Source organism: Euwallacea fornicatus, chromosome 16 (assembly GCF_040115645.1).
Source record: "Euwallacea fornicatus isolate EFF26 chromosome 16, ASM4011564v1, whole genome shotgun sequence".
Lineage (NCBI taxonomy): Eukaryota > Metazoa > Arthropoda > Insecta > Coleoptera > Curculionidae > Euwallacea > Euwallacea fornicatus.
The window spans coordinates 246,892-274,764 of NC_089556.1; the positions used below are offsets into that span (position 1 = coordinate 246,892).

The window sequence follows — 27,873 nt, forward strand, 5'->3', positions numbered from 1 at the left end:
TGACTCAATAGTGTCATTATAATTTCTACTTCGTGATGCAAGTTTTTTGTCTCTTTTTATCTCATGGAAAAAAATAATCGCAGAAAGAATACAGTAGTGTAAATTGTTTGGTTGCTTAGGGATAAATAGCCTCACTAAAGCTAATTTCATAATAGTTCTATGGAAACAAAATAGGTAACTAGGAATAAATAAGCTTAATATTTATATATAAATTGCTCGAGTGTAATTCGAACGAAACTGTTTTTTATCAATTTTTTAACAAAATCGGGTTAGTGAAGAAGCCCGAACAGACGTTTTTATTACCAACTAAAGATGAAAATCTAGAGGGTGTCGCAACAACAGTTTCTTGCAGTACTCAATTAGGTAACGTAAAAGTTTGTGAGACATATAGAATATTTTTTGCGGCACCGTCAGGTGAGTCATAGTTGGGTAAAATCTATACTTGGTCTATTGTAAACATGATTTAGCTAGTAAAAAAGAGTTACAAACTAAAGGATACATTCAGGATATTAATAAAAATGCAAGGAAAGTTTGAATTTAAATCACTTTGTGAGGCATCATGTTGCATTTGTACATAGTGTGCGGCTCTAAATTTGCCCCCCTCTTTGTTAACTTTTTAACAAATAATTCTTTTTAAAAAATTCATGGGAATAATGGGTCAAGTGATACTTTAACTTTAAGGTCTATCAATATTACATTCAATGGTGTTTTACAATTCAAAACTTATCAATTAACTTTTGAGAAAAGTCAGTATTTATTTGATAAAAAATTCAATACAAACTTGGTTCAATAGTATGTAAATGATGGAAAAACTCATGTGTCAATGGGAAATTGGTTTGTTTTCAATTTGGTGTTCACAAGCAGTTCTTATGTGAGCACTGGCTGCTCTCTATTGCATAAGATATCCTCTCAGAACCTGTTGTGCATGGTTGATCTTTGAGATTTTGGGAAGACAAAGGCTGAGTAGGTTGAGAAAGATTAGAGAAGTACGAGTTCGGAAAAGATTTTAAATGCTTTAACTGAAACTATAAGGTACATATTGACATATATACGACATACCTCTATTCATCCACGATTTATTGTATAAAAATATTACACTTTAATATTTACACAAATATTACATAAGAAATAATAGCAGTCACCATACAGTATCAGAACATTTACGAATATGACTCCCTAATAAATTATGTTCTTAAGGGATAAATGAACAATATTTACCCCCAAAAAATGACCTTTAGACTTATGAGTATATGAGCTAATTGGATAAAGAGGAGTTTAGCACCCCAGAGGAGAAGAAAATTTCACCATTTCTTCATGCCTACACAATGCAAATACACCCCATGTACCCACCACACAACCAAATAGGTGATAATAATATTTTACTCTAGATCTACTGGTAAAATGGCATTGAAATGGTTGTACCAAAAGCTCAGATAAATCTTGAGTCAAATATCATTCTTTTATGATTTTCCTCAACAAATTTTACACATACTAACACCATCTATGTGAAAAATAGCTAACTAATCCTTGAAGTTTGATGGCTTGACAATTGGCTGGAGGCTTCCTTTGGTGATCCAGGTTTACCTTATAAAAAATTCATACCTAATAATAAAAAAAAAATTTCGAATGAACTTTCCTTACCGTTCTCTTGCAACGCTTTACTGTCTGAAGAGTTGGCCTCAGCTGCATCTACAAATGCAGAAGACAACTCTCCATCAAGTTTACTCACAGTCCTTGAAGCTATGTCATACATGTAAATTTCCTTTTCTTGTCCACTGCTTTCCTTGGTTCTAAAAAAACCACATAAAGTTAACGAACTCGATATCTTATCGCGGAATCGCTACCCAGCTACAAGCAAAATTACTGATTGCTTGGCAACACTAGTCTTCCCCTCATTTTCGAGGAACTTCTTATAGTTCTCTCTAGAGGGATCGGCCAACAGTTCTTTTAAAGGCTCATTTTGAATCAATTGGATTTCGTCACTGGGAGCTGCTTCTCTCGTTTTCCTGGTAGAGGAGAAGTCGTAGGTAATCGGGGCTAACACCACCACACTAGAGATGAGCTTGCCTTTAAGCTCTGGAACGTCGGGTATGGGGAATTGAGTCCCATTGATCTTCAAAGGCAAATATCTATAAAAAAATATTCTTTAAGCACAAGAACTTTCTAGACATCAAAACTGCCCCTCACCGATTGTAGGAATTATCATTTAGCACCACAGGATCCAGCTGCTTTGCAGAATCACTGATATAAGCTTCTTGCACCTTCTGACCTTTATCAGTCTCGGGATTGTACTTTACCACCTTCATCTCTACACCCTCATTAGGCTTCACAGCAACTTCACTAATTTCCGTCTCTTCTGCAGACATTTCCTGATCCTGGACACTAGGAATCACGTCGCTTCTAGCGCTTAAAGCTGCAGCCTGGGGGAGAGGCTCGCTGCCTGCTGCTGCAAGTTGTTGAGCCCCACCTAAAACCGTTTTCATAAGGTAAATGTGTAATTCAGAAAATGGAGGATATATGTACCCGCCCCGTAGAAGTTGGCAAGTTGTTCTGGAGGCAAAGCTGATAGTGGGATGTCACCGATTTTGTCATAATCCAGGATCGAGATGTCTGCGTTGTTTAATATTCCAGAGGAGAGTAGTTGTTGGCGTAAATCCTCAGGAACTTCATCTGGGAGTTGCGCTTCCAAGATTTTTGGGTCTTTCGTTGTGGTTGAAGGCTTCTCAGCTTCCTCAGTGGTGGTGGTCGGGCGTTGAGTCGTTGTGGAATAGGTGCTAATACATAATGATGAGTTAATAGAAACACTGCGTGCCTTAAATTATAAAAACTGACCTAATAACACTTTGCCTTGTAAACTGATCCAACTGCTGTCTGTTTACCAAGTTTGTGTACTGACTGAAGTCCTGCACATACTGAGAAGGAGAAGGAGGATTCTGAGCCACCTGTTTCACTTGTTTGTTGGCCCTACCGAATTCCTGCTGATGTTGCTGTGGTATTTTCAGAGGAATGTTGAAATTTTGTTTCCCAGCTTCGTTAATAGGTAAATTTTGTCCCGTGGTGGGATCCACAACCAAATGCTGCTCGAACCTAGGGAAGCTTTGTAGCAGTTCACCTCCTGCAGGAATCACTTTCGAAACTGTTCTGAGGTTGTTCTGATGCTCCTGGTACTGGTTGGGTTGGTGAATGGGTTGCCTTGGTGGCTCGTGGAATACTTGTTGCGGTTCGAGTTGATGTTGATCAATAGCCTTGAACTGGCTGTTCACCTCAGAGAAACTTGGTGGTTGTGCAGATTGTTGAACATTGAATCGAGTTTCTGGTCTAAACTGGATTTGTCCTGGATGTGATTGTGCAGGGGTTTGATGATGAGTGGTTGGTTGAGTGGGGCGAGGTTGGTTAAATGATTGTTGCGGCTCGTGAAGTGGCAATGGTTGCGAGAAGCTGGGTGCTGCAGGACGGATGCTCTCAAATGGTGTATAGGGTACAGGTTTGCGCTGATTAGGAGGAGAAATTTCATGGATTTGAGGTTGCGATTGGAATCGTGGGGGAGGTGCTGAGACGAAGCTTGGTTTAGATTGTGACTGAAAATGTGGTGGCGGCGGATGAGCGATTGAATGAGAGAAACTTGGGAAAGAAGTTCGCGATGACTGAGAATTACCAGAATGACTGGGTTGTGGTGAATTTGATGGCTTTGTGTATGGCGGGGTTTGGAAGGGGTATTTTGGGCTTTGGGGAGGCGGGAAGAATGATGGTGGTGGCCTACTGTTATAGTCTCTGTTAGGAGGTCGACTGTTAAATTGATTAGATGATGGTGGTGGTGGAAAATTGTTAAATGGTCGATATGGCTGAGGTGGTCTAACTTCGGTTCTATATTCGTTGCTACTGGCCGGAAAATAGTTGTTTGCGGGTCTTTTAAAGTAAACGTCTGAGAAGGAGGATAATTGTCTTGCTCTTGGAACTTGTTCTTCCTGTCGTGAAGGTCCTGGATAATCTTCAGGTTTACTGGATCTCTTCCCATAATCAAAACCCTCCTTTCCGAAGGTCACCTTAATGCTATTGCCAGGACTATGGTAGATCTCAGAGTCGGGCTTAATGATAGTCCTCAAAGTGGTACTAGGTTTTGGAGGTTCTGTAACATCACTGATGTAAGACCCATAATTTGATGGTGGAGGTTCATTCCATTGTTCCTCCGGTTCAGGATCGTCTTTAACAATTGGAGAAATAGCAGGAATTGGCTTGTCATAGATAACGGCATCTTTTCCGTGCCCATGCGGGTTTTTCTTGTATTTAACATAGAACACTTGTACCTCCTCCTTCTTCTTTTTTTGAAGAATCGGAGCTTCAGGCGGAGGCGCCGGTAATGTGATATTAGATTCTTTGATGATGATCTCAATGATCGGTTCAGGTTCTTTAATGTAAACAGGTTTTTCCACCACTTTGATTAAGGGTTTATGGGGTATGTAGATGGTGTCTCCACTTTCTCCTCGGTCAACGGGATCACTCACATGGTTGTTGCTTAACTCTTGGCTGGCATCTGTATCAGGGGACAAAGTGTTAGTATCGTAAAGAGGATCGCGCTGAGAATAGTGGATTAGAGGCTCCATTTGAACAGCATAAGGAGGTGCAGGAAGATAATGCGGTCTACCTTTGCGATATGGGCGGGGTGGGCCTGGATAGTACTGTGGTGGAGGGTAGTGGGGCGGGTGCTGGGGTCCAGTGGGTAGCCGCCTTTCCGACCTGAAGTTAAGAGCCGCGGGATAGGGTTGGGCCAGTGAATAATCTAGTTGTCGCTTTTCTTTCTTCTTTCTGCTGGGCCGATGATCTTCGGCCGATTGGACTAGAATTGCGAGGCAACAAAAGGTCGTCTGAAACGATTAAAGAATTCGGTTTTTACGCAGTCGACGGGCACGCCCCGGCTATTTCCTTGTATGTGAATATAATGAGCGAAATGGGGTCGACGCTGCATACGTAAGTAAAGTAAAAGCCCAGATAACTCGTCTTCGTTAAGCTGTTCCGCGTTTGTGCGACCTCAACAAGTGAATTTACCAATACATCCTTCGCACACCATTCAGCAACTGCGGCCGCTTCTTAGTTTTGTCACGAAGAAGAAATTCGTTACTTTCATTTTCAAAGAACCTTTTTCGTCGGTGTGCTTCACCGTTAACCTCTTTCTATATCCGCGCAGTAAGTCAAAATGAGACGGTTCTAGGCGTTTGACATTGTATATACGGAATGTTTCGTTACAACAAGTCATTAATTGTATTTTCGAAACCACAGGGTTTTCACAGGAGAGCAAAAAAAATCTTTTATTGGACTAACACCTAACTAATTCTATAGGATTTATTATTAATTTAAATAACTATTAAATTTTCAAAAATCATGGCTCCTAAATACCGTTCATCAAATTCAGCGCAATTTTGAATTTTAAGTTGAACATTTTGCATCACCCGGTGGAGTAGATTTCGATCTGTTCTTGCAGATTCATTTCGAATCCGTCGTTTTAGCTCCACAATTGTTGCTGCATAATATCGGAAACAACTTTTAGCATTTTGGCACATAGTTTACGGGAATTTTCAGAGGCTAAAAATTCAAAAATAATTGTCACAGGACTACTCATTTTAATAATTAATTAAAATCAGCAAAATTGATGAATTTTTCTTCTGTCGATCGAGATCAATGCGGAGCTTTGCTTCGCCGGGTAATGCAAAATTTTCAACTTAGAATTCAAAATTGCATTGGAGTCGATAGATGGCATTTAGAAAACGCGATTTTTCAAAAAAACTAAATAGTTATTTAAATTAATAGTAAATCCCACAGAATTAGTTATATGTTAGCCCAATAAAAGTTTTTTTTTATTAGAAAGTTTTTACTTGCCTTTTACAGCGTACAGTTTAATACGAGGAACACCGTATAAATGAAAAAGCATTAAAAAAGTGAAATTTTCTCAATCAGCATATTCTTGAACTGCAAATTGTGGAAGTTTTCTCCAATTTAACCAACTTCATGTTTTTATGGTTACCGATACCTTCACGATTTTGCTCCAGAGACTGATACCGTCTATATGGAACGACCGTGTGCCCACCATCTTTCCAAAGATGAACAAGATATATTATTTCTCCGTCAGATCCACATTTTTCTTAAGCCTGCAAAGGTACTGGATGCTCCTAATCGAAGAAATCAATTAATCGCCAACTAATTCACAATATAGGGTAGACGTGTGCAAACCGACAGTTTCTACGGTGATCTAGATAACACCCAGTTGATTAAGGCGATGTGAAATTATTTTCCTATTGGGTTGAAACTGTTTCTTTGGCTCTCTAGCAATAAAGACGGACAAAAAGCGAAGTGTTTTGCACTTAAATTGATACCAGCCATTTCCATGTCCAACACAAGACTAGAATGTTTTCTTTACAGCTTTAATGGCATCTAATTGCTTTGAAAACCGCCAATTAAGATTCTTCTTCGTTGCCTAGATCGTGGTCATATCGCAGGGTTTATAGAGACGTTAGTCCGGTTGATATGTTATTGTTGTGGTACGCTAAAACGATCTTTAAAAGTAGTGAATGAAAAATATAGCACCAATTTCGATTCCGCTTAGAAATAAATAAGGAAATAAAGGACGTGTAGAGGGAACAACGTATAAAATATATTTGCGTGCGAATTTGGATAAAAAAAATTGCTGTTTGTGTCATTAAAAATGTCACATTCGCTCACTGCGATTTGCTCCCGTCGCTGTTACCGTTCATTTCACGAGCTTTTGTTTTCCTTTAAGAACGTGTATTAGAAAAGGATAGTTATATGTTTCATAGCGTTCGTTTTCCAGTTCTTGCTCGATATGAGCGTAAGTACCGTACGTAGTAAATTAGAGTTTAAACAGACAAAATTATAGTTTTATCAATTAGTTTTAGAGTTTTAATATCAAATATATTTAATCAATATTTTTCATTTTTGGTCTTAGTCCTTTCAGAGCGTTTCTGATAATCCTTCTCTAATTATCAATATTTTTTATGATTGAAGTATAAAATTTGTCCGTTTGTTCGTCATCCGATTATCGAAAGGGATGGAGCTAAAGGTAATTCGTTCTTTTAATAGCTCGCTCTTCACAAGGTTTATTAATGGTATCCGAATACAATTGGAAATAGACACTTAGACATATAATACAATTTCACGTCCGCAAGGAAATTGCATTTCACATTCACTCAAGAGGACGTTTGGTATAGGAGTTCCCACGCCTTGTCTAGTCGCATTTATGCACCATATCTTCACGCACCATCGATTGTTAACTAATAAGCATGGCAACTGGTTATTATGTAAACTAAGGAGTCAAAACCATATTAACGTGGGCACTTGAATTATTTATGGCCAAAAGGAAGAGACAATTAGCAGAGAAACTGGCATGCAGCTGTTGGTCTTGCTCAAGAGTCTCAGTGATGTTGACAGAGTTTATGGTCCATATTCTAGAAGTAGTTGGAACGACATTTCATTTGAAGAAATTTTAGAAGTAATGCGGCTTTTTCCATGGAATTTTAGAACGATGAGATCACCAACTAGCGAAATCCGCATTATAATAATAGGACTATGGATGGTCTACAACTGTGAATAGCTTTGTAGCTCTTTTTAGCTAAATGGAAACTTGAAGCGAAGACTGAAGACTTGTTAAAAATCTAGATATATTAATAACGTGAAGATGAGTCAACCCATTTCAAATTCAATCTTCATTCTCCCAATTTTCAATCGTGCCTTTGAATACAAATACGCTTCATCTGCCAATAAAGCCGTAATCAAACCGTTTGTATTTCTATGCTCACCGATTTAGATGAGTAATTTGAAATTCCAGCCCGAACGCAACAGATGTGGCTTTGGCCAATAAAATAATTACCGATAAAACAAGAATCAATTGATGATGACCCATTGGTCGTTGTATACCTGTTCATGAGGAAACTTTCACATACTTGACTTATATAGAATCAGCTTAGATAATGAATTAGCATATACTATCCTTGACCTAGTTGCGCTTTATTTTGGGGTCAAATTTATTGTTACATTTGAATCTCATGGGTTTTTAGATATTGGATTTCGTTAAAATGGAAATTTCTGCAAAACTATAAGAGGTTACAGCAATGTAACATCGGTAATTTTAAGATTGGTCACGAGTGTAATATCTGTTAATACAGTGAAAGGGAATGCTCAAAACACAACTAAAACTTGATGATGCGGAAGAAATGTATCATTCCTATATATCATCGACACACGGCTACAAAAGCTTGAAGCAATAAAAGCGTTTCTTCTAAACCTTCTTCAGCCGGTTATGTAACTTTACTTTCATTCGGGCTTCCAAGTGAAGATGTAAGATAAAATAAAGTGTTTTTGTTCTTTTAGAATGCTGCATGTGCTTCAATACGGTCATAATTCAAATTCAGGCTTTTGCTTTGTCATCGGCTACAAAAGGATGCTTTAATCGATATTCCTCATCTCAGCGAACATAAGTTAGTACGTTTTCAAGGTGTATGATGATTTAGTTTAGTTCTCAATTATAAAACTTCTCTGAGAGCGGGATGAGATGTATTATTAGGGTACGAATATACATTAATCAATTACGTAAACACCGAAAATTTAATTAGTGATCCAGGATTATCAAATTGTAGCAAATTGGCTTCGAATCGTGAAGATGTCCAGCGCAGCTAATTCAGAAAAATCAAGTTGAGCTTCGTATAAATTAAAACGCGGATAAATTATTTAAATTAACGTAAAAATCAATACGCAATATGTGTAAATCGATCAAGTTTATTGAATTGAACTCCCTCATCATAATAATCAAAGTCACGTACCCTTTTAGGACTTCTTTTGGAGGGCAAAAATGTAACTTGCAATGCCTCACGATTTAAAACGATTTTATGTGCCTTTTCGTGATAACCCAAAATGAAAATCGTCAATGTTACCGTGAATTAAGACCGTATTCGTGTTTTCTTTGAGTAATGAGAATGATTAACTCTTCGTTAGAAAACCCCTCTAAAACAGGGATGAAAGGCTTTCAAATTCTTAAAGTTAAAAAATTAACAATAATGAGAGTACGTTTACGAGAGTCCCAAAATGGGAGTTTTTTGAGCAGAAATATCATCTGAAACGCTCCTACTGCGAATGGCGATATTGCTACGATGACTTTTGGAATTTGTGCTTATGTCCACGTGTAGGTCCTAACAAATCTAAAGCTTCCCATCGCCACAAATCAGATTTATCCTCTATATTACGATGGTCTATTCAGCCGTAATTGAGATTTGATGCATGAAAAATCATGATGTTTTTCTTGTGATGATAATCGTAGAAGATGGCATTATTCAGCACTTACAAGCGGATGTCATCGTGATGTTAAAATAATGTATAAGCAAATGAGCACTTTCTTTCAAGAGTGTCCTCGATATTGAGGGTCAGTGGTAGGTATATAATGTAATTTTATGTACGATGTTTGAAATATATCATTCGGACAGGTTTGCTAAAGATTCAGCTACGTCTACCTATCATAAGTGTGTAGTGTGGCGGCAAGCGCGTTATCATGTCGTTGCAAAATTTGAAAAATTTCAATGAGTTTAAGGGATATATTCGGAAAAAAAATTAATTTTTGAGAAAATGCGTTAATTCCTGCTCAGATTATTTGGGATGAGTCAAAATATATTTCACGAGTCTTGTAATTTTCCTCTTTTACAGTATACCGATGTTACGTTTTCAATCTAACGTTTCCATTTTCGACAACCATCACCAACCCTGTCTTTTCTTCCGGAGGTCATCTTGGCTTTTGGCATTTTTCTATTAAACTTTTTTCCAGACTACGATAATGCACTGCATGTTACGTTTTAGTCTTGCACTCCGGTGGAAATATCCAAAAAACCCGTTTTTGCAAACTATCTTGCAAGTTTGTTATTTACTTGTTTCTTGGGAACGAAGGAAGGGAAAAGTTACACTGATGAAGCGTGAATTAATTTGAAGTGCCTCACCCAATAAGCCGAGAAAAAATTTAGGTGGTTTTTCTATATTTAATTTTCATTGAATAAAAAAATTTAATCCTTGAACTAATCTTCTAAATAATTTTAACTCGAAGCAACGTACTTAACAGATTTGTGAAAACGAATTAAATGATAATCTCTCACTTTTGGAAGGCCTTATTGCTTGACCAAAAAGGGAAAAATTCGTAGTCTGAACTACACAATTTCGTCGTCTTCCAAAATTCAAAATATACCTAAAACTACATTATCCCTACCGCTGCCTGTCAATATTGAGGACACTGTTGAAAGAAAGTGCTGGTTTGATTATATATTATTCAAACATCGTGATGTCCATCGTTAACATATTCAACAGATCTATTCTATGATCTTCCCTTTCAGTCATAAAATACAGATTATGAACGAATTATTCATTTTGCTTCACACCTTGACGTCTGATTTCTTCTCGCTGCGAAATATTTGATTTGCGGTTTTACCGTCTTCACGCTAAATGGAGCGAAGACCGTTTTTGTTGAAAATTAGTTTAATTAAATTTAGATTAATCAATTTTGGACGTGACGTTCAGTAAACTTACACAAAATGTGATAATCCTCATTTTGAAGCACTAAAACTGTCGTAATCTTCTTTTATTCGGGGAAGAGAAGCACAGAACCGTTTGGCAAATATTGCACTAAAATCCGGGTGGTACCATCGCGCGCACCCTCAAAATTGAATGTTATCGCTGAAGAAGTGCGATTATCGACTGTTGAGGAAGCTGGCCGAGACCGGCGATCTCTTGTTCTTCGTGGGTCGAGGGGGGTCCGATGTGGGAAGAAAGGGGCGACCTCGTAGAAAGTGGCTTTGGCCCGGGGCCTCGCCAAGTAACGAAGACGGTTTCGCGCTTGTTGGTAAGCGGAATTACTTTATCTACCATCGAAAATGCATATTACGTATAATGCTGTTTTTTTTTAAAGGTATTATCATTATTCATATGTGTAGTATGAGCAATTGATTATTGTCGCATACGGGCAGTGATGGAGGACGGAAACGTCCGGAATTTCTGAAGTTACAAATCATTACGTAAACGAGATGAAGTAATTTTATTAAAGAGGAATTTATGCGAAATTGCCGTTTGGATTTTATATAAGATAGCAGAAGGCAATTTTAAATGAATATGCAGTTTTAAGCACCATTATTGGTGGCACCTATGGTGCAATTTAGAAAGATATTAGGTTTCTGTGACGAATTTCTATTGTCCTGAATTTTGTAACAGCACTATCAGGACTATTTATCTTCCTTCCAATCGTGTCGTCATCGTGTATCCTGTGCTCGGTAAGGAATTATTCAGCATTAAATATTAATTAATATTTCCTCATTGGTCTTATCTGTTTCGGCACCATCTTCGACTTCGAGAATTTCTTTACCTTTAGTGGAGTTTTAATTTGTCTCAATGTGTTTCCTCCGAGGTGAATTTTTCATGCGCAAGAAATACTGAACCTTCCCGTTGCTCAAATTAATTTTCGATAGAATTGACTGAAACTAATTCTTCCTCTTCGTGGCATCGTTTCATAGTTCCTTCTGGATTTGGTTTTTCAGTATTTTTGATAATGTCGAAAGAAGTATGTAATTTTTGAGAAATTCGAGAATGACCTTCGGAACCAACAAAGGAATTTCTACAATTTTAGAGACCCTTAAGAAAAACTAATTTGACCTATTAGTCGTCACCTTTTACAATTCTACTGATCACACATCAGGTATCTCCGACCTTAGAAATCATTAGCACCCATTATAGTAGAAAGTTAATATTTTTGTCTAAATCGTTTGAAAAGTCATACTAACACAGCAACATACTTCTAGTTATCAGCGCATTGTAAAACTGCTTAACAATAAAGGTCACCAACCTTAATTGCATTAAAATTAACAATTTTATGGCACTCCCTTATTTGGGGTGAGTATAAAGGTGCGAAGAACAAAGTAATTAGGTATATTCATAAATTAATCCTCTGTAAGTTTTTGATGCGATCAATCACCATTATGTGTGTTGTGTGGACGTACAACACGTAGTGTAATATGGAAGCACTTGAGAAGTTTTATCGGCAGAAATAAGTGTGTAACGTCTTACGTAGATCTTTAAGAGTTAAGAAATCGTGGAAACTGAAGTTGGTACTTAATTTGTCGGAATCTTAAGGAAGATCATTTATTTGAATCTTGAAATAAACCGAACAGGTGTGTCAGCGGCAGATCAAAAGACACAGTATCTGTTTTCTCGTGCATGCAGCATTGTCGCGACAACATTCTTCTTCTTCTTTTGACCCTCCGGCGACCATCAAGAGAAAAGTGGTTTGCATCATTTTCGACATTCCGTAATTTTTAGTTTCGCCAATTGACCTATATGGCGTCGCATCTTCATCGGAGTTTTAGCTTTATTTCGTAATTTTACAAAAATATATACACCGGAGTTCAAAATTAACCGGACACCGAGATTTTCCACAAAATAAGCATGAAAGATGCATTTATAGTGTTGCTAGTTGAAAATTTGAGAAAATCGAGTGTTGGAAAATTAAAATTTTTCACGCGATAAGATGAAAATTGAAAGAAGAAAAAAGGGAATAACATTAAAAACAAAAAAGGGATCTTTTCACGTAAAAAATGTCTAAATGAATAACACCTTCAGTGAGGTGTATTGCCTCCGCGAGTCCCAATCACGGCGTCCGCAACTCGCTCCTTTTCGTTCGTCATGAGGTGCTTGTTTCACGTCACAAAACATGATTTTTATGCGGACAATGTAGAGGAGTGTCCTAACGATGTAGAATGCAAGAAAAAAGCAAAATTCCCTGTTAATGTTTTGCTTTGGTCCGCGATTTCTAGAGGCATTATCTTGAATTTATGTGAGATGTGTCAGCAGGCGAAGCTCTTGACAATAACAGGTATATCAACAATTACCTCACCAGATTAATTGATTTTGCCAGTCAACATTACGACGAAGATGATAGAATGTTTTGGCTTGACTTGGCATTTTGCCATTACGCTAGGGAGATGCAGAATTGGCTTCGAGAAAACAATATTCTTTTAGTTGCAAAAAACGATAATCCCTGTGATCCGTCTTAAGTCCGTCCAAATGGAAAATTTTGGACATTTTCATCTCGCAATGGATCGCCAGACGGCGGGTGGAAGGCAGAAATGGACGACTATGACGTAACCTTCGTCGGAAAGTTGAACGAAATTGATGTTGAATGCTGTCCAAAACTTAATGTCCGATGTTGGCGGAGAACTGCGTCTCGTGGAGGAGCGTGGACCTCTTTAGTTAATTTCGAAAAATAAGGGTGTTCTGAATTAAGTTGTTGATTAAAATATGTAACGGCTCGTCCAAGTATTTTTAATTATTACAAAAAAATATTTTGTGTGGTCTTGTGCCATGAAATCTTTTGAGACATGTGTTAAAGCATGCACAAGATTTCAGAAAAATTTCCAAAACCTCTTTTTTAAATGCGAATAATGCACAAAAATTTTAGTGATTCGTTAATTGCGCACTTCAGTGTATTGTTCCATTTTCCTCCCTTTCTGGTTACATCTCCCGGATTTTTTACTATTGCTCTCGAAATATCCGCTGACTTAATTCGAAGAATGTCCCGGCCTAAACGTCAAAAAATCATAATTTATCGTAGGGATCAGGAAGCGATTCTTCAATAAATAATGAGCATCATGAAAGCATGATCATGTAGATGGTTATTACGTATATAATGTCATTGTAGCGTACGCGTGCCCCGTAGGTTGCTAAATAGTTTTGAGCGTTTGTATTTGTTCATTTAGCGTACACATGTTACGTAATGTCTTGCTTGTAGAAAGAATATTTAACCTCAGAATTGTAAGTTTATGCACGTACAAAGCGTTAATGTTGGCAGAGAAAATATTGCGCAATTTCAAAGAAAATACGTAGAAAAATCCGAATGAGAATTCAGGAGGGGCGGTCTCAGAAAAGGGCACTCCGGCTCTGTGCGCTCTGCGGTCCCGTACAAATGAACTTGCAAAATCTCAATTCCCAACAGCATGTCGTTTATGTAAATTTATTTATTTCACATAAGTTCGCTAGTCACGAACTCAATTCATTACCTCTTTTAAAACGCAAGTCCAGTTACAACTTCTTACCACACGAAATATCATTTAAATGAGCATATATGTACATACGCAACGCATTGAAATTGTATTTAAGCCACAATAGCAAAAACTAAATTTTCAGAACGATAAGTATTCAGTGTGAGAAGATGTGTAATAGTGGGTAATTTGTCAATAAAGGTTTTAGAAACTCTACTTGCGTATAATTACAAATGCTTCATTAACCGCATGCGAGCACCGTTTGCAACCAGGTTAGCGAAACTGTTACATTATCAAGTGATGTTTTATGTCCGATCTGCGGTGAGAATTGCGAAGAAAAATGCACGATTGTCGTCTTTAACATTCATGCTTCGAAGAACACAAATTCAAATATTGAGTCTGAACTTCAGCAAAATGTATTTGATTTCGTGATCGTGATCATAAGCGGCGAGAATTCATCTCAAACTATGAAGTGTATTTGCATTCGATTGAATAATATTTGAAGCACCAACAATTTTGATCTCGAGAGAATGTCGAAAGTGCAAATAAACTGTTGAATTCGATTGAGGCCAGTGGTTCAACTTACGAGGATGGTCCCAGAAGTATCCGACATACAGATGGACATTTTTTTGTTAAAAATTTGTCTGTGTTACAAAGGCCTTACCTTTAAAAAACTCATTAGAGATTTTATGAACGTGAAAAAAATTCGCCATCGGTACGTGATTCAATACTTTCACTCGAACGGTCTTGGCCCATTGAACGTCAAAGCGGAGTTAGAGTCTGCTCTGAAGGAATCTGGTCCTTTAATTTTGTTTAAACGCGGTCGTACGAGCAGCTAAAACGTTGGACTCGAAGGGGAGAATCGGCTCCAAAGAAGGCGAAAGCTGGCCCATCTACAGGTGAGGTGATGGGGTCACTTTTTTGGGACGAACGTGGAGTCCTATTCATTGGCTATCTTCCGGAGAAAAAACAACACACGGAGGATGTTAGATCACTTTATTGCAGCGTTCGAGCGAAGAAATTAGAAAAAGGCGGCCGCATTTGGCGAAAAAAGAAAGCCTTGTTTCATCAAGACCACGCACCAGGCCACACTTCCGTCGTGGCGATAACCAAAATCGATCAACTCGATTTCGAACTTTTTCTTCGCCCACCCTTATCGCCAAATTGAGCCCCCTCAGATTATCTTCTATTTCCAATCTTGAAAAGACACTTTCCAATGATGAAGTGGTGGAGCCCGAGATTGATATGCCTATTTTGAAACATTCCAAGCTTCTCACGAAAAAAAGGGAATAAACGCCACACAACGTCGCTGAGAAAAGTGTCAATCTCTAAGGAGACTATGTCGACAAATAGTGTAATATTTACCATTCTTTTTCCTTTAAGTGCTAGATCGGGAACTTTGAGGATTATCATCGTACAGTGTGATCCATTTGTTTTGGGGTCAGTCTGTAAAAAATTTATCGATCGTGCGATTTAGCCCGGATTTTTTTAAATTATATAGCTCGATGAACTGCACATTTTCAGCGAAAATGGCCGGGTTGACATGAAATTCAAGGCCTACTCTGACAGTTTCTAGGAGCGAAATTTTAATAAATCATATTAGGGATTTTTTTAGAAAAAAATCCGTGCACGCCGCTGGATTGGCCACCCCTCGAAACGGGCCGGTGCGAAATTTTATCGAAAAATTTTAAGTAATAACGATTTTGTAGAACAATTAAAATTGCTCCATCAGTAGTTGTTTACTTTCAAAAATTCATAGTCGGCTGTGGCGATCGAGTGAAGTGTTCAACTGTCAAACAAACGCAACAAACGTCAACACCGATATCAGAACGTATTTGTGCTTAATGCGAATTAAATTATTAATCGTGATAATTATGGAAAATTTGAGTGTAAGAGAAAAAACAGAAATTGTTCGTGTTTTGTTGGCGACAACGTGCGTGCGCTCGGCAGCAAAAGCTGCGGCGGAATGCAGAATTCGACGTCAGACGTCCAGATAGACCGGTAAGTGGAAGTACTGTGCAACGCATAATGCATATTTTCGATGAATTCTATTATGAATACATTAAATTTAATTGTTTCTCGTGATGTAATTTTAATTTCTTTTTGGTTTATTTATTCCGTATAAGCCATAACTAAGTCGTTTTAAACTATAAATTTTTGAAAGTAAGCAAGCACCCAGTGTGCCTTTTTAATTCTTCTACAAAATCGTTACTACTTCAAATTGTTCGACAAAATTTCGTACAGGCCCGTTTTGAGAGATGTTCAATCCAGCGGCGTGCACAGATTTTTTCTAAAACAATCGCAAATGTGTTTTATTAAAATTTTGCTGTCATAGCAGGCCTTGAATTTTATGTCAATCAGGCCGTTTTTGCTGAAAGTGTGCAGTTCATCGAGCTCTATAATTAAAAAACAATCCGGGCTAGGTCGCCCAATCGATAAACTTTTTACAGAGCTGACCCCGAAACAAATGGGTCACACTGCATGTTAACGAACGTTCGAAGGGGGCTCCTGCCCATAATTTTATGAAAAATCATGTTTGGGTCCAAGCTCAATTTATGTCTCATAAGCGCCAACAATCGAGAATTCATTGGTTTCTTCTTCTTCAATTATCAACTGCAGTACTATCGCAATGTATCCGTGATTCTTACACAAGCGTTCGGCCTTAGTACTAGGGAGAATTTACTATTGACGCTTTTACCTGTGGCTTCGTCTTAGGGTGATGCAAAAACCAGGTAAAGCCTTCATTTTTTCTTTCTCTCGAACGAATTCACGGAACGTTACATAAACCCGTCTAATTTTACATTCTTATTTGTATTGAATAACCCTATTATAAAAACAAAACGTCTTCGACACGCAAATTTTGGACCAAAATGTCGATAAAAAAGTTGTAAACCTGTCACAATATGGCTTACTTTCTGATTTTGTGTAGCAATCTTGGTCACGGTTCATTATCCACCGAACACATCAACTTTTACTTTTCTTAAACGCAAATATTTATCATCGTTGAAATCATAATTATTTGGCAGCTTGTTCGATAGACAAAAATGACGTTATTAATAGGTTTTGAGAGAGATCAATTTGGAATTGTTTACTTTAATAAGTGGTCGCCTTGGCCAGTTTGGTCAGTTACGTAATGAAGCTGCTTAATGGCAGATGGTCACTGAACGAGTCGAGAGAACGGTGCTAGCGTTAAGTTAGTGATGGTTGCAATGCCTCTTTAAATCGCAGAATTGATCTTATCGAAAGTTTTTTTTTCTTTCAAAAAATTTCCCACGTCAATACCCACTCAGTCTTTACTGTGATTGATCTTTTTGATTAAAATTTAGTTTCTTAGAGCAATTCTATTACTGCTTCGGAGCTAGGCCAAAATTGCCCTGGTCTTGCTTTTGTTGGTAGTGCCCTTGCAAGTCTTATCGCTTTCGTATCTAACACTTGCACAAGTGCGAATAACTATTTTTTCCTTAATCGAGAACGAACAGAAACAACAATTTAAATTTATAAGCGATTTTTATTTTGATCAATCTCTACAGCCTACGCCTTGTATTAGACCTCTGCCAGACCTGGAAAATGCCTCTAGCATCAAATCGGTGCTTAATCGACTGCGCATACAACAGCCTGGTGCTTTTATTGAATACGATAAAGAACAGGAACAATAGAAAACCCTGAAGAGAGGCGCTGATTGAATACAAATAAGTAAACAGACGATCCCCGTTTATCTGGCCAAGGAACCCAAAAGCCATGTTAACACCCAGCATAAAGAAGAGTAATAAAGCCAATCTCCACTGGAATAACACGTCATGATTGGTGTTGTCGAGGCACTCGGTCTTCTTATGAAACACGTTGTAGATGATGAAAATGAAAATAACGAAGTTTATCGATAAGATAACGAGCACAGGGAGCCACACTCCCAGGTAGAGCCCCAAATTGGAGGGGTAGCACAAAGTCGCCAAACTCTCTATGTAGTTGGAAGGTTCTATGGCAATAACGCAAATTACGGGGATGGTTGGGAAAACCCAACCACAAACCAAAGCTTTGACTAAAATGTTCTTTGGTGGACCTCCAAGAACTTGGACAAATCGCTTAAACTGGAGAATCGCGACTGTGAGCATCCATGCACATTCAGATAGAATGGCATAATGCAAAACACACCCTGCGACTGTGCACCAATAGTCTTCAGAAATAGTTTTAATGTAGGAACTGACATTTAAAGCTACAATTTTGATGAAAATTGCGATGGAAAAGTGAACTAGGATCTTGTTCCCAGTATTTTGTCTCCATTTTTTAAAGACAATAGCTGTGAGGAGGATTACAAAAACCCCAAAAAGAGACAGAACGCACCCTACTTTGGTTATAATATTGAGGACTGGATCGAAGTCTAACTCGTCATCATTGGCCAGCAACATTCCGAAATGGGTAACGTGGGAGTACGTGCAAACGCCCACGGAGTGATCAGGCTGCTTTCTGGATTCGTTGGCCCATTCTCCAAGTTTTGCTCGTGAGCCTTGCGAATAATTCCAGAAAGCGCACTGACTGTTCCTATTGACAAAGCTCAGCCTATTCATAACTCTCACACTTCCACTAATATTTGAAGTTATACCTTTGGAAACGCCTGGAAAAGTTACTCCAAAAATCTTAGTGGTGTCTCTTTGAGCTTTTTTTTCATTGAAAAATACATTACTGTAATACACACTAATTGCCAGCTTTGGAGTTGTCGTGGCATTCTTAATCTGTTTCACCAAATCACTATCCAAAATTACCACGGCCCATATGGATCCATTTCTAGTAAAGTTACTAACGTGAAAATCAAAATAGTCAATAAACTCAAAGTTACAGTTATAATCTCCGCAGTTATGCAAAATCACCCCCGTCACATTAGTCTTGTCCAAGTTCTTAACAATTACTGAAAAATTATCATGGTGCAGCTCTAAGTTACTCACTTGGCTCATCATTCTCTCCACAGAGTACAGAAGGAGATCAGTGGCAGAATATTGCACTTGGGACTTATTCAACGTGTCTTTTGGTACTTGAAATAAAGTGCTTACTATTTTTGATATAAGTGTAGTGATTGTGTCATTGCTCAGGGAACCGTTGATGATTTGGGATATCAAGGACACATCTATAGGTTGAAGGATCAGATGGTGCTCTTGGGCAATACTGTAGATTTGAGTTAGTTTCTCCAAAGAAGTTAGATTGGAATTCTGAATGTCTGTGAGATCTGCAGTAATATTGAGGCAGCAGGTGACCAATGCAAACTGAGTCACGTGGTTGAAGGTACACGTCACTATGTTGCTCTCGTCCAATGTACTCGCAGATTCAGGTCTCCAATCATCTATAGTGAAGTCCCAATACGCGCATTTGCCATTGAGAGCGTTGGGGTATTTGATCAATATTTTTCCTTGGAGATTTTGATAGAGGTCTGGAATTAGGACTTCAACAATTGGGTTAATGACGGTTTTTGTAGACGGAAACCACCGAGTGTTATAGAAAATCGCAATAATAATTCTGGATTTACTTGCTGATATTTGCCTTACTAATTCTGGACTGAATACTATCGAAACTTCCCCTTTGTTGGGCTTTTGAGGACTAAAGAGGCAACTTACTTGGTGATTTTCCGTGATCACCAAGCCTTGAAAATGTTGAGAGTCATTGCTGCCCACGGTCATCAATGTGAAGTTTTCTGTCATTGCCAGATTAGTATCTTTGAAACCTTTCAAGATTCTGTCCATGTTCTTCAGTGTTGAATCACTGTCAGCCATGTCCTCATTAGTAGCAAACAACGAATTCAGGAATTCTGCAAAATCATCTAAAGATTTAAATGGAAACTGCTTGGCATTTTCCAAGATTTCAATCATGTAGAAACTCTCGGAGGAGTTTTGTTTTAGGAGTTTTCCAGGTTCCATAGAGTTCTGGCATTTATTTAATATATTAGGGTCAAACATACCTTTAGGGTATGCATCTGAATAACCCAATTTCCTATAACCACGATAGTTTTTCCACCAAACTGACTGACGATCGTCTCTGGGAAACCTAAATCGGTTCAAATGATAAAAATCACACTGAGCTACATGATCAGTGACATCACTATTCTCAACAATCCAGGAACTTTTGTTATTTGCATTGAATTTCCAAAATGAGCAATTGCATTGACTGAAACTGTCTCTTTCGTGGAAGATTGACAAAGGACCTTGGAACTTCTCGTTGAAGTTTGGAAGTTGCACTTCAAAGATCATGGAAAATAAGGATTTTGGATCTATAACGATTTCTGAGCTACAGTAAATGCAGATTATTAGCCTTGGGATAACGTTATTGGTATCAGTTTTGTAGTTCTGAAGTTGAGAGTATAGAGACTTAGACAAAAGCACAAGAGCATTCACACTTCCGTTGCTTAAAGTTGAATTTTGCTTGTGACTGGTGAAAATTTGAAAACCACAGGACAAAGAGATATTTCCAACCTCAGAGCAATTTGCTAGGACTACTCCTCTGGCAGTTGCATCAATCTTCAAACACTTAATAGCAAAGTTTTTAGTCTTCCATTCTCCACTTTCTCCATTAGCCACAGCATTCTCAATTGAAGCTAGCATTATGTCCATAAGTTTATAATTCGACTGGACGTTGTAAAGGATCTCTGTATGGACGTTCATGACGTTATTCACTAGCTCTATAGTTAGGTCAATAATTAAATCATTTTACGTGTTTTAAGCTCCACTTACCTGCAAGAATTGACATGTCCAACGTTTCATTAGATATCGCTTTCAGAATCGAAATCACGATAAAAAGGTCAAGTGCGGTCACGTTTTGATAAGTTGACGTTGGATTGAGCAGCATCATCAAAGCTGAATCATACAGGCTCGAATTGAACAAATTGACGACATCCAATAACTGCAGGTTATTTTCCACCAAGGTGGAGCAGTTTTCTAAGATATGAGACATTGGAGCTTGAATTGACAACTTGCGGGAGCAGTTGATGGGAACCATGATTAGATTGTCTGCGATGCAAAATTTGTCCAAAGCGGACCTAACGACGGTTTGGGAGCAATGGTCAGTCTCCAAGTATTTTTCAATTGGATGCTTCTTTCTGGCAATCACATGATCAAGAATACCCATTTCTTCGGTTACTTTTATTTCATTGTCTTTGGCCACTTCGGCGGAAACTGGAAGTCCGAAGTTTGTAATATGATAAAAGTCGCATGTAATCACCTCAGTGAACTTCTCAGTGACTTCCGAGGCCCATGTGGAGTCATCACTGAAGTTCCAATAGGAGCAGTTATAGGAAAGGTAACTTGCCGAATTTTTAAAGTATCGAATCGTTATTGGTCCCATGAAATCTTGATTATTGAAGCCAGGGAGCTGAACTCCGATTACAAGACTCGAACTCCTCAAGCTACTCATTTCCACGAACAACTGAGAGCCATAATAAACTGATATCACCAGCTTTGGAATGTAGCTTTGGTTTCCAAAACTGTAATCCTTAATTTGCTGATGAAGCTTTGCGGATAGATTAACAGTGGCATAGACGTTCTGAGCTATCAAGTCGGTTAAGTTGAAAACAGTACTGCAGGTGACTGGTTGAATGTCGCAGTTCTTGAAATCTGTGCAGTTTTTTAGCTGGAAACTGCATACGTCTTTGAGGATGGTAGATTTAACTGCGAATCTGGTATTCTTCCATTCACCAACCTCAGATTGTTCCAGGATTTTATCCACGGATTCGAGCAATAGGTCTGTGGATCTGAAGTTCATTTGGGCGCTGCGTAGAACTTCTCTAGAGACCATCATTAGGTTGTTTACCAGATCTAAAATTAGATGGAGACTTAAAATACTTGTTGGGGTCAAAACCGACGAAGATAGCAGAAGTTTCAGAGATTCTAAAGGGAAATTGGAAGTCTTGAAATATGTAAGCACCAGTAGCGTAGCTTTTGCCTTAAATATTTTTTAATTTCTCGAAATGACATTCACATAAAGAAATAGTTTTGAGTTCGTTCTGGTTTCTGGTAATTTGCACCTGATCCGCTCTTGGATATCTTTTTGGAAATTTCAGTGACTACGAATTTCCAATAATGTCGAAGATCATTAATTTTTAAAATTGATAGGAAGTAGGCACCACGTCTATGCTAGTTCGGGATAAATCGAGAAAATTTTGGATTTTGTTGGAGACCTTTTTTGTTCATTTCTCTGGCTGGTTGATATTCTGAGCATATTTAATTGGAACCAGCTATCTTCAGAAAAAATTAAGTTATGGCTTCCGCTTCTAGGAACGCAAACAGTATTAAACCGTAAATTGACCGTTACTCACCTGTAACTTGGCTCATGTTCGGTTTAAAATTAGAGATTTCACTCATGAACTTGGTCACAAGGGCAAAGTCCAAAGTGCTGAAGCTGGTCATTTCCATGCTCTGAGACAGAGCTGTCAAATTTTCCAGACCTTCTTGAAACTCCCATTCTCCACCATGACGCGTTATGTTAACAATTTTGCCCGTTAGAAGTGAGGAGGGGTAAAAATCGCATTGCCCAGTGAAGCTGGACCAATACGCCCCATCTACATAGCCCCCAATGCATTCTCTGGTTACCAAAGTCACATTTTTGGTGACGCAATATCCATCTTGAGGATTTGTGTGGTACCCCAACATTGTAAGGGGCCATGTTAGAACTTGCTTCATATAATTGAATTCAGTTTGTTCAGCACAGTAATGGACGTGTCGAAACTCGATGAATTCGAACAAACGCTGATTCTTGCATATGTTTCGAAGGTTGTTGTACTCATCCATGTTGTCCTCAGTTTTGGAGGAGGTGAGATGGAAAGTAATATTGATCTCCTTCGTGATTTCATCAAGGGCGCTTATTTTGAAGATCCTGGGGTAGAAAGAGATATTTGCGGGAAGCTCGTTTTTAAACAGATTTTGCAGAGTTTCCAGGTTTTCCGAAGTAAGTGGATATTCGGAAAGGTTGAGCTGCTCGTCTTCGTAATTGTTCAGCCTGACATGAACCACGTAATCCAAATTTCCTCTTGAAGGTTGAGCTGTATTTGAAGTGGTCACTGCGAGATGTGGATACAAAAAGGCCTGACACCAATAGTGTCCTGGCCCGGACTGATCAAGATCAATGGGGAGAAACCTAATTGTGAAGATTCTGCTATCATTATATGTGGTACTTCTATCCAAATCGCTAATGCGATGCAAAATGCTTCTGCCGTCAGCATCAGTGAAACAATAAACCTGAGGTTTCCTGTTATTTACCGACAAAAAGTTCGTGTAATTGGTTATATTCAACTCATAAACCTCTCCATCGCGGCTTAGAGTCAAATTACCTAACAATTCTTCGTTATGGAGTCGGTGCTCGTGTATTATGCAGTTGGAGGTGCTGGTGTTTCCCAATATCCAACCTTGGTCTGTCAGAAATCCCAGGTCATAGGAAAAGTTCACAGTTGGGGCCCAGTATGTGTAGTTAATTGTAGAATTGTCCGCCCAAACAAACTGGGATAAATCATTTTGGCTCAAACCGATCCTGCAAGTCGTGTTAGGGAACAAAAGGTTTTGATAGGGCTGCAAGAACTCAGCAGGTGCTTCTTTATCGACCGCATGATCCGCGTCCACAGCTTCACAATAGCAAAGTGAAGTGGGCTCATATTCCCCCGGTTTGCATAGCTGCCGACTGTGTGAAGCTCCGCAGTAGCTGCTAGTTTGATACTGAAGGGCATCATATACGCATATAGCAGGATAAAAATCGTTACAACTAACACCCTCAATGTGGGTGTTGTTATGGTACACTAAACATTTTTTATCCATGAAGGTGTTGTTGTAAAAGAAGGTCTTGCAGCTGCTGGTGCATATTCGGTAGGGGGTTTTGTATTTCTTCGTGGGCTCAATGTACCGATATAGATCTGAAATATAGGGGATGATCATTCGGATGTTCCTTTATTTTCAAGTAGCAAATTTCATTTTTTTGAAAAATTCCGATGGTTTCATCAAGTATGTAGCGCGTCTCGCGATTTATTGATCCGCCATTATATCTCGGGAACCGCTCGCGCCATTCATTTCAAATTTTGGTTGGGTGAGTATCTTCAAATTGCAGTTTTTGGTGTGGTCAAGATCATTTCCTTTTGCCTTTGGCGCACATTACGTGAAAAAATAGATATTAATTTTAAGAAAATGCTGTTAGGGCCATTTTAACCTCAATTTTTTTTTGCAGTCTAGGAAAGAGCATCGTCAAAAACTTCGTAAAGTACAGCTTCATTGTAATTTTAAATAAATAATTATAAACCTAGGCAAATGAATTATTTTTATTATTTTCAATCAATTTTAGCAAATAGTGTTATTGTCATTGACAAAAAATTCATATAAAAAAAACAGTTATGGAGGGCGGAAGGATTGAACTGAGGACGTTCAGCGCTCCAGCTTCTTTGTTAAACCGAAAACAATAAAATAATTATAGTTGCCTGAGTTCCCCTAGCAACCTCAGAAATCATTATTTAATGCCAGTAACGAGAGAGTTCAAATGATTTTCGCATTAAATTCAGGATTTTCACATAAAATTTCGTATTCGAAAAGCGGTCAGTCTTTTCTATAAAATTCCACATCACGGCGCTTTTGACGATGCTTTTTCATAGAATGTGAAACAAATTGCGGTTGAAAATACGCAAAATGTTTTTTCCCTACAGTTGGCATCATTTTTCAGCATAAAAACGTACGCCAATGGCAAAAGGAAATGATCTTGACCACACCAAAAACTGCAATTTGAAGATACTCAAATGAACAAATTTAAAATAAACCGCCTAGCCGGTTTCTGAGACATGAGGGAGGCTTCATGAATCGTGAGGTACGTTGTATGCTTCCTCAGAAACACTTCTGAAATGTTAATTTACTAAAAAAATGGACTCCCTGAAAGATCCCTGTTAGGGGCCTTTGGGTTCAGTGCCAGAATTTAATTTTTTTTACCGGAACCAACCGGAACTGGAACCTTTATAAAACTCGGTATTAATTATTTTTTCATTGGATTTATACAACACTTATTTTTGCCACGCCCTTATAAAACCTGCAGGAAGCTAAGGGAAAAATATAGGGAACTACCCGTTTCTCCCTTAAAACCTCAATCTTTTACGTATTTGTTTCTTACCAATTCCATAGATATCCGAATCTTCCCTTTGCACAGGGATCCAAACAGGAGTTGAAGATATTATGTCTAGGTCCACATAATCCTCCCAGCTAGCCTGACGGGGATATGGACACTCTGGAAGAAAAGTTGTGGATGGCAGAACGGAATAGCAATATCGCCCATTTTTATTTGTTGCAAGGTTTGCCGGGCAAGGGTTGATCGGTTTTTGAGGGGTGCAGGGTGTTGTAGGTTCACTGTCCCATGCATTCTCTGAAACACATATCCTTCATATGAATCGAAAGCTTCTACGCCCTTTTTCTACCTTCACATTGCCTGGTGACTATTTTCAAGTCGTGATCGATGCATAGGGGCTCTGAGACCGCAGTTCGTCCACTGTTCGTGTTCGGCCACGTGATACTCAGATCTTTGCTCAAATTTTGGATTTTGGTGGGGCATTGCTGGAAAGACGCTTAATTTGGTTGGTTGCGGGAGTTGTTTTTTCAATTATTGTTGATAATCGTAGTATTGATTTTACGTAATTAGCATGTGACAAAACAACTACAGATGGTCTAGTGATGCTGAATCGCAGCTAATTGGCAGGAAACGCAAATCATTGTTGGAAGTAAAAATTTTCGTTTTTTGTTTTTTTTTTTCTTATTCCAGAGCACCTAAGAGACGTTTGCGTCATGTTTGGTGCATTTATGGATTACTTTGTTTCCTCAGTTTTTTCCATTTTACCAAGTTCGATCTAAATGTCTCGTAATCTCTGGAACAGTCAAAAATTGAATGCCCACATCTTGCATGTTCGTGTGAAAACCTTATACATTTGACCTGGAAACGTTCCCTTACGCTTTTGCTACTCATTAAAAATTTACTTTTTGACTGATATTCAGAAAAAATACTGCAAACACACTGTCACTTACAAAACCGGAAGAAGTTGTAATGGGGGAGTTCCATGGGTCCGCCGACTCTATGTAACCAGTAGTTCGCATTGTTGGCATGGAATAACGACTAGAATGATAGTGGCGATGGTGATCCCAATCACTGTCATTCGTATCGTTATCCACATCATCTTCCTTTACGTACATTGCAAGACCAGATACAGTGACATTAACCGCAACATCATCGAAAGCCTCACTTGAAAACTGAATATCACTTTGAACTAAGATTATCACAAGGCAAGACAACGATCGCAGACTCTTCATTTCGCCCATTTAGTGTCACCACATGGGAAAAACGGTTGTGGTTTTGATGTGACATGAGGGTTATTAGTATCAGATAATTGGTGGAATAAAAAGGTAATTTTGGTATATTTGCGCAGATTATGTGCATATTAGATTAGATTGGAGACAAATTAGTTTTTCAACTGAATGTATGTTGTTTGCTTAAGGCTTGAAAGATGGGCAATTGCAAATGCTGAATCATTAATTACTAATTACGTAACGTAATGAGGATAACTTCAGAACGCACTTCATATTTAAACTTGCGGTAGCAGCTCGATCTTCACGCGTTATTCACACTTCTTTTAACCAGAAGATCTTAATTGCAGATGATCTGTACCTGCAATTGAAACATCACAGTCCATGTAATCCATAATGGCCACGTTTTTACCGATTTTTTTCCACTTTCTGCTCAAGTAATAACATATACGAGATAAAACTGTTGCAAGGAAGAACAACCTTCGGCTTTCTATAATGGTAATGAACCAAAACCCGAGAGTCATTATTAGTGTTGATAATGTGTTACAGTATAATCCGTGGCTAATTGCAGCATTGAAAGATGGTGTTGAAAAAATGATGATTAAAAAACACGATAAACCTTCTAAAGATGTGTTTGGTCCGATTCGGATTAAAGGATTTAATAGACAACAACGTTATTGTTTCAATGAAAGCTACAATGAGTGATTGCACAGGACCACAACCGCTGACCAAAACAACGAGGATGCACCTCTTCAAGTCGCTAATTAGCCTCATTTGCACTCGCAATTACTGAATTTGTAGTCGAATGAATAATAACGAACGCTTTGGTGTGATCATGTAGGTTGGGGGATTTCGTACGGCTTCAGCGAACATGTAGCAGATTGTAGTGGTGATCAAGTGTGACAATTCAAGTTCAATTCATTATTCAAACTGTGACATTGTTTCGGATTAATTGGATTAGTAGGACAGAGACGTACTAACGGAAGGGACGCTCGTCCTCAAATTCCCTCCGTTGAGTAAGATGAACTTTAATTACGAGAGGATAGTCCCAGAAATACCAGCCCTGACATATAGATGGCGAGTTTTTTCGTTGAAAATTGGCCTTTTGCAAATATGTAACCTTAAGAAGCTTATTAGAGGTTTTATGAACGTGGAAAAAATTCGTCACGGATACGTGATTCAATACTTTCACTTTCAAAGGTTTTGGCTCATTCAACGTCAAAGCGCAGTTAGAGTCCGCTCCGAAGGATTCTGGTCCTTTATTTTTGTTTGAACGCGGCCGCACGAGCTGCCAAGACGAACTATGCAGCGGTCGACCCGACGACACTCCAGATCTGACCTGCTCTGATCGGTTGTTCAAATTCACAAAGCGAACCGATATTAATCTTTCAATTAATAACAGCGTCGCATAAAACGTTATTTATCGATTATTAATTATTAAAACGAGTGGATCTGAATACAAGAATCCTTAATCACTATGAGGTAGGGTATCTTAGAATATTTGTGTGGTAAGATGTTAGGCTGAT

The 27,873-nt window shown here is 38.4% G+C and overlaps 2 protein-coding genes across 3 annotated transcripts; both read right to left on the reverse strand.

The window, feature by feature from the left end:
• Positions 1-1,255: 1,255 nt before the first annotated feature.
• LOC136344212 (YLP motif-containing protein 1-like) lies at positions 1,256-10,714 on the reverse strand. 2 transcript variants are annotated; one of them, XM_066291445.1, is made up of 8 exons: positions 10,567-10,714; positions 4,643-4,862; positions 2,833-4,531; positions 2,524-2,774; positions 2,188-2,467; positions 1,845-2,129; positions 1,642-1,790; positions 1,256-1,584 (listed from the first exon to the last, which is right to left on the reverse strand). In XM_066291445.1, the coding sequence occupies exons 1-8, from the start codon at positions 10,585-10,587 to the stop codon at positions 1,517-1,519; spliced, it is 2,973 nt and encodes a 990-aa protein (XP_066147542.1). In that variant the 5' UTR covers positions 10,588-10,714; the 3' UTR covers positions 1,256-1,516. The 2 variants fall into 2 exon arrangements, with proteins under 2 accessions (XP_066147542.1, XP_066147541.1); XM_066291444.1 differs by having other exon boundaries at positions 2,833-4,862.
• Positions 10,715-17,551: 6,837 nt separating this feature from the next.
• On the reverse strand, positions 17,552-26,420 carry LOC136344209 (uncharacterized). The gene is made up of 6 exons (XM_066291439.1): positions 26,072-26,420; positions 25,471-25,606; positions 25,170-25,418; positions 22,354-23,937; positions 20,774-21,853; positions 17,552-20,721 (listed from the first exon to the last, which is right to left on the reverse strand). Exons 1-6 carry the CDS (start codon positions 26,360-26,362, stop codon positions 17,588-17,590), a joined length of 6,474 nt encoding a protein of 2,157 aa, XP_066147536.1. The 5' UTR covers positions 26,363-26,420; the 3' UTR covers positions 17,552-17,587.
• Between the last annotated feature and the right edge of the window lie 1,453 nt (positions 26,421-27,873).

Bases quoted from the DNA above. Each gene is read 5' to 3' on its own strand.
- LOC136344212 (XM_066291444.1), bottom strand. From the start codon at position 10,587: ATGAGGATTATCACATTTTGT. The intron at 2,775-2,832 runs GTCAGTTTTTAT...ATTATGTATTAG, and splicing joins ACAAGGCAAAGTGTTATTAG to CACCTATTCCACAACGACTC. The intron at 1,791-1,844 runs GTAGCGATTCCG...TGGTTTTTTTAG, and splicing joins GTAATTTTGCTTGTAGCTGG to AACCAAGGAAAGCAGTGGAC.
- LOC136344209 (XM_066291439.1), bottom strand. From the start codon at position 26,362: ATGGGCGAAATGAAGAGTCTGCGATCGTTGTCTTGCCTTGTGATAATC. The intron at 25,607-26,071 runs GTAAGTGACAGT...GCGTCTTTCCAG, and splicing joins TTACAACTTCTTCCGGTTTT to CAATGCCCCACCAAAATCCA. The intron at 25,419-25,470 runs GTAGAAAAAGGG...TATGTGTTTCAG, and splicing joins AGTCACCAGGCAATGTGAAG to AGAATGCATGGGACAGTGAA.